Consider the following 10,679-nt stretch of genomic DNA (forward strand, 5'->3'; position numbering starts at 1 on the left):
CTGTTTTGTACTATAGACTCTATTATTCATAGAGTGGTGTTTGAATATGAGTATATAATCAATCAAAGCATTATTTTGTACTAGACTATTATTCATAGAGTGGTGTTTGAATATGAGTAAAGTTGCTGGAGAGCTCTAGACTTCACCCTATAAAATTTAAAGATTAAGTCCGATTAGGATCGAACTATATTCCTATTTATTTTTGAACTACAATTTTAATCAGCTTATCCCACCCTCACAAACTTTTCATTCTAACTTGAAGCAAATAAACCAAAATCCAAAGCAAGTATGCCGAGTCTTAAACAAGAGCCCAATACACTGAAACCAGGGCCCAGAACAACCATTGCTGATGTGCATATCCCCAAACCACCTAGCTTCAAATATAGCATACCCTGTGGATAAGAAAAGTGTAGTTATAGGATATAGCATTCTAAGACCAACCCAAAGACCCCCAACATGTATACAGCACCATTTAATCAACACAGAAATAGAAGTTGCATCAATACACGGCGTGGCCTGCCTTCTAACATCCTAAACTTCGTTGAACATGCTCAACAGGGCAGCATACGTGTTACAAGAAGCCCACAAACCATTGTCGTTGTTACCCTTTCCAAGATGTGGTTACAGAGTTTTATCGAACTTGCACATGAGCATGCCTAGCAAATCCCTCCCACCTTCCTACACTTGCCATTCCCTTATGCTCTTGGCTCCAAGGCAAGGATAATCTTCTTCCGAGGACCCTGAAAGAACGCACGCCAATCATCATAAGTTCGAATTTATTATTCAGATGAATAGATTAAACTACTCTGGTTTGTTATTATCTACCTATCAGGTAAATGCCAAAGGGATAGCAAACTCCAATAGCTTAGCACACACCAACACATTTCTTCAAGCAAAAAGCTTGTGAGCGTGTACAAAGTGATACAATTCATCAGCAGAATGGATGAAGTTCATGTATCATAGCTACTCTTATTTACTTGTTTCCAGTAAGATCTACAATCTCAGCTAAAAACATAGGATAATTTACTCATTAAACTACAGATGTGATGCGCAGGAGTCAATAATTCACCAATTTATCAATCAAACTCATAGTAAAAAACGCAGATAAAGACATCAAATGTAGTCCACGTACCATTGGAATGCCCAAAGCTTTCAGATCACTCTCCGTCATGTGCCTTAGGGCTGCCATGTCAACCTTATATAATAGAACAACTATTAACCAATAAGAAAAATCAATCAGGACATGTAAAAAATGGCAATTCAGAAATTTAGTCAGACCTCCTCTGCCTGGAAGGTAATCGAGTACTTCTCAAGCCCAAGGGAACTCAGGAAACTGCTGAGTGGACTTTCAACCTAAATATATGTCCCCAAAAGAAAACATGTTTAGAGTTCAATACAAAAAAAAGGAGCAGACACAGTGCCAGAGGCCCCCCACACCAGTGGGGTCTGGGGAAGGGATAAACCAAGGAAAGTCTTTCCCCCTAAAAGGGGGCTTCGAACCCGCAACCTGGTAACTCACAACTCAGTGAGCGCTCTCACAACTGCACTAGGCCTGCCCTTCTTAGAGTTGAACACAAAACAAAAACAAAATAAATGTGCAGCTATCCTGCAATATGCATCACATTCTCCAAATAATCAGATTTTAGCTACTATCATGCACTGATAAGGATTTGTTAACTGCTCAATATCTAATCAGAATATCATGATAGCAACATTCAATTATTACATATATCTACTACAACTACAAAGCAGCAAAACCATCGTGCGTCCTGGCCCGCCCGCCCAGGCGAAATTCCAGAAATTGGCAAAAAAGAGGCGGGATGGGGTTTTGAACTGTGACCGCTCGGCTAGGAGCGTTGAGTCTCACCACTGCAGCCCAAACTCATTTGTGTTCTACAGAGAATAGATATCGTGCGTGTGTGTACACACACACCCTAGGTGAAGCTTCACCTAACCGGTAAAGTAGTGACTGAGCGATACTCAGTCATTGCCGGAAATTACTGAGTGTTTTTCAGTAATTACCGGCTAGATGAAGCTTCACCTAGGGTGACAATAGCAACACGTAATCAATTAAACAGGGAAGCATTATGTAAAGCAATTGAATTGTCCTTGTTATGAATTCTGCAAACAGAAACCTAGAACAGCCCCTTTGATTAGTGATACATTTATTTTTTTCAATGTGAATCTCATCTTAAAAAAACAGATTGCAGAAAAGAAAAGGCATAAAGGATGCTTACTATTTCCTTGAAAGTATGTAACACTACAACTATATCAAAAATATGTCAAGATCAAACACTATATGCATAATTCATAATGTTAAATAATGCATTCCCCTAAACCAAATATATGGTTTTGAGCACAAAAATCCTGTTTTAACTAGAAAATGCAAATGCTCACATGGCAGTGGCCAATGGATCCGAATTTCATGCACATAGTTCATCATAATAAGTGAAACGAAAAAGGAAAATAGATGTTACTGTCCTTCTATATAAGTAATAGAATGCAGCAAACACAACCTAAAAAGGTACCGCATTACAACATAGTCCAAAAGGTCAAATCTTTTGTTTCAATCTGGAAAACCTCAAAACAAATTTCTTCTAGCTTTTGCCGAACAAATGAAATTCAGAATATGAAAAAAGTAATGGAAACTATGCATTGCACTATTCCTAGTAGTATGCGTACCTTTGGCTGAGATGTCTTCTTCAATGAAGTCTGTTTTGGTGCTCTCTTGCTTTGACGTGCAGGCATTTCATCAGCAGTTTGACGCCTTGAGATGTTAACAACCTCTGATACTGGCTTTGGCTTGGGCTTTGGATCAGCATTTGATGGCTGTGGGTGCATTATACCAGATAGCTTCTCACGTAAATCACGCACACCAGAACTCCTTGTGCTGGTAAAGCTTTGTTGTGAACTTCGCCTCTGAAGCTTCAATCGCAAATCCTTCGGATCTATTGATTCTTAAGACAAAGTACAGATAAGTGTTAAATTGGAACTGAATATGAAAATAGTGCTGCATATAAATGAGAAAAAAGATACTTGAAGCTGGTTCATCGTCTTCCCGATACAGATCATGCTTCCATTTTTCATCTATCTGCCGTTGCCTACGAGCAAACGATAATATGAGTGCCCCACAAGTTATTACATAGAAAAGTTGGCACAAAAGGAACGACACACAATAAAATTATGTGAACCATTTAAGCTTTAATATCCCTGGGGTAACCCTAGTTGGTGTCATGGGAGCCAAGGTAAGAGTTTTGATCTGATTTTGGTTTATTAGAATTCATAATACTACAACATGTTGGAAGCTTGAATTTGTTGACAGTTAAAATGAGTAATGGAGGAAATAGGATTTACTAACATTAGCAAAATTGCTAATTCTTATGTTATAAGCATCAGCAATAAACTCCAAACTAAACATCATACACAGCACAAACACTGTCATCCTCAAGGGAGCCACAGTTCCTCCCCCCCTCAGACAACAATCTCTACTAAATAAAGCACCAGTTTCTACGGTTCCATTGTCATCACTTTTGCAAAAATCTCCTTATATTTCTTTGTAATCAATTCATCAGTTTCCATTGTTCCAGCTTTATGAAAAAGGTAAAATTGTGCACAAGTTAGAGTTCAAACCTTGGTTGTTGCCTCTATATTCACACTCACCTAACCAACCGAACATGAGAACACACATATAAACAAAATCTAACTATGTGTCGGGTACCGTAATTAGGGGTACCCCCAATACTCATTAACATGGCTGGAAAACATCCTCAAAACAAACTGTAAAGACTGGCAAGAACAGCTCAAAGTAAAAGCCTCGTCTACCAAGGGACGTGATCTCATCCGAGCCCAGCCTCGGGCAAGAACAGTAGTCCCGGACGGATTCACGCCTCGCCTGAGGGCCTCCTCAGGCAGTGGGCGCACCCTCGGCTCGCCCGAAGCCAAGCTCGGGCAAACTTTGTCGTGCAGCGACCTCGGCTAAATCGCCTTACCAACCGACCGTATCGCATGCGCATTTAATGCGGGGATCGCCTGACACCTTATCCTGACACGCGCGCCTCAGTCGGCAAGGTCGAAGTGACCGCAGTCACTTCGCCCCTTTATTGATCGTTCTGACAGGAAAACAGCACTATTCACCCTGTTCCGACTACTGTGCCAACCACCAGGGTAAAACTAACGACAGTAAGTCACGACCTCCCCCGAGTTCAGCCTCGGGCGCAACAGAGAGCTCCGCCTCGCCCGATCTCAGGCCTCGGGAGAAGGTCTCCGCCTCGCCCGACCCCAGGCCTCGGCCGGGGCCCCGGCCTCGGGAGAAGGTCTCTGCCTCGCCCGACCTCAGGCCTCGGCCTTAGCCTCGGCCTCGGGAGGAGTCACATCCTCGCCCGACCTCAGCCTCGGCCTCAGGAGAAGTTTCCGCCTCGCCCGACCTCGGCCTCGGACCGACTACGCCACTGGGGATACATCATTACCCTACCCCTAGCTAGTTGCCTCAGGCTACGAAGGAACAAGACCGGTGTCCCATCTAGATTACTCCGGTAACAGGTAATGATGGTTCCCTGCGTGCGTCCATGACGTCGGTTGTTCTCAACTCTCTACGAAAGCAAAGAAACGTCAGCAGGACCCCGGGCCGCAACGCCAGCTGCGCTTCTACAGGGCTCAAGTACTTCTCCGCCGGCCACGTTAGCACATAGCTACACACCCATTGTACAACTGGATCATCTCCTTGTATCTATAAAAGGGGATGTCCAGGGCCTTCTTAAAAAAAGGCGGGAGAGGAAGAGTGGGAGAGACGCGGAGGAGGCTAACTCAGACACCTCACCTTAAGGCCGAACCCTCTCCCTCTCTCTCTCGCGACGCTTGTAATCCCTACTACGAGCACCCCGGTGCAAGATAAAATAAGCCTCATCCTCCCTCTTGTGTTCCATCTTGCATCAACCCATCTGGGCAGGGACACGCAGCGACAAATTCACTAGTTGGTTGAGGGTCCTCGCAGGTCCGAAACGCCAACACTATGTGATATAGAAACAGTGGTGATACTAGTACAAGTAATGCACCACACAAATCTACTCCACCACCTTAATCAGAACATAAAACCTATAGAGACAGCACGTACACACGTTGAAGTTAGAACTGAGGAACCAAGCTTAAGGCACTGCCTTCTTCCGATAAACCAAAACCCGAGCCCTAACCTAATTTGTCTGCACCAGCAATTCTTAAGCACGGCAAGCGCACGAAAACGGATCCTTCACTCGATTACGGATGGACATGGCTATTCTGATGATTAAAGAATACAGGAAAAGCGCGCACAGCTGATCCAGGGCAGGACAAATTTTCCAATCTGTAGACAACTAGACATCCGCTGCCAAGCGATCAAGAAGGTGGAGCCGTAAAAGCGACGGTAGCGGAGAAATCAATAGCAGCGGCGGCGGCAGCGTGCACTTACCTCTTGGACACCGTGTGACGAACACGGCCGCCGGCGCCCGTGCCGGCGGGGAGGTCGCCGTCAAGGCGGTCGTGGATGGAGCGCTTGCGCCCGGTGGAGATCTGGTCCGAGTACATCTTTCCGTTGGAGAGAATAGGGACAGCCGCACAGGTCTAGGGTTTCGAGCTGGAGCGGGGACGCGGGACGGCGGGGTACAGGCGTCGAGCGGAGGAGATCGCGGGAGGGAGAAAAGGGATAGGAGATATTTGCGAAAATACACGAGCCAACCCCTCGCTTCACCGAAATATCCACGGAGCATATCTCTACTCTCTATTGTACTTAAAGCACTAGTTTCAACGTTCGTCGTGCGTCATTTTTTTATAAAAAGACCCCTCGGTTTTACATGAATCAACCCGCAGTCCCTCCCTTCCCATTCGTCCCATCCGGTGATCAGTTTACAAATTGGGATCCCTTTATCCTGTCACCTTCGCCAACCCTAACCTAGCCTCCTTCCGCGGATCCAACCTTTGCACACCCGCCGCCACTAGAGAGCCATATCTCCCCAACGTTGCGGTCGCCGGCTCGCCGCGCAGGCGGGGGCAAGGGACGAGGATCCCGCGGCTCCCTGCTATATCCGGAACGGCCATGGATGTGGCGGCGGCTGTCGCAGGGAAGCCATTGACGTCAAACTCCGCTCGCCCACCGCGAGCCCGACTCCAAATGTGGCGAGCGGGTCCACTTCTGGGCCGCTACTGTCATCCTCCTTGTCGATGGCACACTCATCTTCAGTCGCAGCCACCTACGTCCTCCTTCCATCATCGAGCGACACCTCAAGTATCTCTCTCTTCGTCATCCCTTCTCCCTTTTATTCGAGAGGGGACGATCCCGACGACGAGGATGAGCTTATGCGTGATGAGGCAGAAGAGCACTCTAGGATGACGCCGACCGTCAGCTCCGGCGCTGTCACCTGCTCCTGTCACGGGGGCACTGCCTTATGTGCGGGCCAACAACAACCTCCCGTGTCGAATCATCAAGGTCTGCCTCGCGATCTGGTTGCCCTTCCTCACTCTCCCAAAATCTATCACATTCCCATTCTGCTCCGTGGAATCGGATATTGTGTCTGTTGGCCTATGCTGATGAGTAATCTATTTCAGTTTTGGATATGTGCAAGACACACTGGTTGCTCAGCGAACCAGGTGCCTAGCTCTCTTGGAATTTTGGTGTAATTCGAAGTTTGCTGCTACTGTATTAGTCTCAGTTCTCTATTGTTTGATTCCGCTTTTCTTCTCACATGTGCAACACCAGGGATAAGTGTGTCTCCGTCGGAGGAGAACAGGCGGTACTTCAATGTCATAATCCTTGTCCATGCGCATTCACTTTGCAGTCAATTCTCTACTATAATTAAAGCACCAGTTTCAACGGTCGTCGTGCGTCATTTTTTTATAAAAAGACCCCTCGGTTTTACATGAATCAACCCGCAGTCCCTCCCTTCCCATTCGTCCCATCCGGTGATCAGTTTACAAATTGGGATCCCTTTATCCTATCACCTTCGCCAACCCTAACCTAGCCTCCTTCCGCGGATCCAACCTTTGCACACCCGCCGCCACTAGAGAGCCATATCTCCCCAACGTTGCGGTCGCCGGCTCGCCGCGCAGGCGGGGGCAAGGGACGAGGATCCCGCGGCTCCCTGCTATATCCGGAACGGCCATGGATGTGGCGGCGGCTGTCGCAGGGAAGCCATTGACGTCAAACTCCGCTCGCCCACCGCGAGCCTGACTCCAAATGTGGCGAGCGGGTCCACTTCTGGGCCGCTATTGTCATCCTCCTTGTCGATGGCACACTCATCTTCAGCCACAACCACCTACGCCCTCCTTCCATCATTGAGCGACACCTCAAGTATCTCTCTCTTCGTCATCCCTTCTCCCTTTTATTCGAGAGGGGACGATCCCGACGACGAGGATGAGCTTATGCGTGATGAGGCAGAAGAGCACCCTAGGATGAGGCCGACCGTCAGCTCCGGCGCTGTCACCTGCTCCTGTCATGGGGGCACTGCCTTATGTGCGGGCCAACAACAACCTCCCGTGTCGAATCATCAAGGTCTGCCTCGCGATCTGGTCGCCCTTCCTCACTCTCCCCAAATCTATCACATTCCTATTCTGCTCCGTGGAATCAGATATTGTGTCTGTTGGCCTATGCTGGTCTGCCTCGCGATCTGGTCGCCCTTCCTCACTCTCCCCAAATCTATCACATTCCTATTCTGCTCCGTGGAATCGGATATTGTGTCTGTTGGCCTATGCTGATGAGTAATCTATTTCAGTTTTGGATATGTGCAAGACACACTGGTTGCTCAGCGAACCAGGTGCCTAACTCTCTTGGAATTTTGGTGTAATTCGAAGTTTGCTGCTACTGTATTAGTCTCAGTTCTCTATTGTTTGATTCTGCTTTTCTTCTCACGCGTGCAACACCAGGGATAAGTGTGTCTCCGTTGGAGGAGAACACGCGGTACTTCAATGTCATAATCCTTGTCCATGCGCATTCACTTTGCAGTCAATTCTCTACTATACTTAAAGCACCAGTTTTAACGGTTGTCGTGCGTCATTTTTTTTTATAAAAAGACCCCTCGGTTTTACATGAATCAACCCGCAGTCCCTCCCTTCCCATTCGTCCCATCCGGTGATCAGTTTACAAATTGGGATCCCTTTATCATGTCACCTTCGCCAACCCTAACCTAGCCTCCTTCCGCGGATCCAACCTTTGCACACCCGCCGCCACTAGAGAGCCATATCTCCCCAACGTTGCGGTCGCCGGCTCCCCGCGCAGGCGGGGGCAAGGGACGAGGATCCCGCGGCTCCCTGCTATATCCGGAACGGCCATGGATGTGGCGGCGGTTGTCGCAGGGAAGCCATTGACGTCAAAATCCGCTCGCCCACCGCGAGCCTGACTCCAAATGTGGCGAGCGGGTCCACTTCTGGGCCGCTACTGTCATCCTCTCTGTCGATGGCACACTCATCTTCAGCCGCAGCCACCTACGTCCTCCTTCCATCATTGAGCGACACCTCAAGTATCTCTCTCTTCGTCATCCCTTCTCCCTTTTATTCGAGAGGGGACGATCCCGACGACGAGGATGAGCTTATGTGTGATGAGGCAGAAGAGCACCCTAGGATGAGGCCGACCGTCAGCTCCGGCACTGTCACCTGCTCCTGTCATGGGGGCACTGCCTTATGTGCGGGCCAACAACAACCTCCCGTGTCGAATCGTCAAGGTCTGCCTCGCGATCTGGTCGCCCTTCCTCACTCTCCCCAAATCTATCACATTCCTATTCTGCTCCGTGGAATCAGATATTGTGTCTGTTGGCCTATGCTGATGAGTAATCTATTTCAGTTTTGGATATGTGCAAGACACACTGGTTGCTCAGCGAACCAGGTGCCTAGCTCTCTTGGAATTTTGGTGTAATTCGAAGTTTGCTGCTACTGTATTAGTCTCAGTTCTCTATTGTTTGATTCCGCTTTTCTTCTCACACGTGCAACACCAGGGATAAGTGTGTCTCCGTCGGAGGAGAACACGCGGTACTTCAATGTCATAATCCTTGTCCATGCGCATTCACTTTGTAGTCAATTCCTCATTTATGATTGGCTTCACATGACACTATTTTTGTATGGGTAGTCTTTGTGCTTCTGATGTTGTTTATGGAATTATTAATAGATATTTTTTACAGAAGGAAAAAAGCAAAGGTTAGGGCACTGGTACTATTTCAGAAGGTATATTTGGTTTGTGCAGCTTCATTTGAATGTATATATTTATTCTTCTTTACTAAAGAGAGACTCATCTTGTTAATTTAGTAATATATATGTATGTCCTGGGAAAAGATTGCTAGAGGAAAATTTGCTAAATTCTACAACTACACCTAACCTTTGTTTTCTTTTTCATTTCAGCTATTGGTGAGTACTTACCGCTATGATGGACAACACTTTTATCAGTTCTTTTTTAGCCAGACTGTGGTTAGATGTGAGATTACTGTAGTCCATAGCAGATGCTCGTAAGCAGAGGTTCGCTGCTGTAAATGGATTGATTTGTTGCTTTTCCAGAACGCATTGGCAAAGATCATGTCGTTCTCTCAGCACATCACACGCGGTTTGCATCCATTCAGCAAATGGCACCATATCAAAAGCAACGCTTCGGCAATCTGCTACTTCAGGTGGAATGGTGACATACGAGGTCCAGGTATAGTGATGCAGAAGAGCGATCTTATTGATGTTTGTTGTCTATACTACGAGTCATCATTGTCACTGGTATTTGTACTACGTAATAGGTGATGATGAAAATCGAAATCTTGTCTCACGATTCCTGAATTCCTGAACATGGTTGTTTTGAAATATTGTCTCTGTTCAGTTCATTTCTTCTGTCAAAGAACGGTGGCCATCACGGTTTAACAGGCGGCTAGGCGTTTCGCTAGCAGGCCCAGATGGTCGTGTCCTGACACTTGGGTGGTAGTGTTGCCGGACTTCTGACAGTTGATTCATCGGTACAGGTCTGATGTTGTTTTCTAGATCTTACTGGTAGAAAATTTGTACCTTCCTGATTTCATTCATATCGTGGTAGCATTTACAAAGCGTTGTCGTCGACTACATCTCCAAATTTCCTTTCAACGCCATTCAATTGTCTTCCTCTGACTGCACTGTGATCAGCGACCACAATTATTCTCTGTATTGTGCAGATCGTAGTGGGGAGCTTCGATGGCGATGGAAAGAAGCGACAGTATCTTGCTCAGTCACCGGTGCCACTAAAGCTCATGCCGACGGTTGTGGCGACAGGGTTCTATACTTCAGGTTGGTTTCTTGTTCTCGTATGCTTAAGCTCTCATATATTTGCCAAGTTCCAGTGTCTCTCAATTACTGCGCGCCATCCTGCTGGCATCTTTATACTTTACATGCTAATACAATTCTCCATCACATATCCCTTTTTCATCTAACTTTACTGATAGTGATATGTGAAGTAAAATTAGGAGCCACTCCGTTATCCTTGTCCAGCACTGCAACTCACTATTGGTGCTTCATTATCTTTTCTTATTTGTTGGAGATAACAAAATAATATGGGAACAATAAGTTGGATGCTGCATACCATGAAGCCCAAAATTTAATATGCATGGGGAAAGGTGCCCTATTTTCCTATTCTACTCGGTCAGTAAGGATAAGGATAAAATGCTTTCTTCAAATTATTTATTATTTTTTGCCTGTTTGTAGGTTGTAACAGCTGTATCAGC

At 46.5% G+C, this 10,679-nt stretch overlaps 1 protein-coding gene across 1 annotated transcript; it reads right to left on the reverse strand.

The window, feature by feature from the left end:
- Positions 1 to 247: 247 nt before the first annotated feature.
- On the reverse strand, positions 248 to 5,720 carry LOC100192856 (SAM domain protein). Its single transcript, NM_001138045.1, has 6 exons — positions 5,441 to 5,720; positions 3,037 to 3,101; positions 2,683 to 2,957; positions 1,279 to 1,353; positions 1,133 to 1,195; positions 248 to 740 (listed from the first exon to the last, which is right to left on the reverse strand). The coding sequence occupies exons 1-6, from the start codon at positions 5,554 to 5,556 to the stop codon at positions 696 to 698; spliced, it is 639 nt and encodes a 212-aa protein (NP_001131517.1). The 5' UTR covers positions 5,557 to 5,720; the 3' UTR covers positions 248 to 695.
- Positions 5,721 to 10,679: the final 4,959 nt, after the last annotated feature.

Source organism: Zea mays, chromosome 10, assembly GCF_902167145.1.
Source record: "Zea mays cultivar B73 chromosome 10, Zm-B73-REFERENCE-NAM-5.0, whole genome shotgun sequence".
NCBI classification, from domain to species: Eukaryota; Viridiplantae; Streptophyta; class Magnoliopsida; order Poales; family Poaceae; genus Zea; species Zea mays.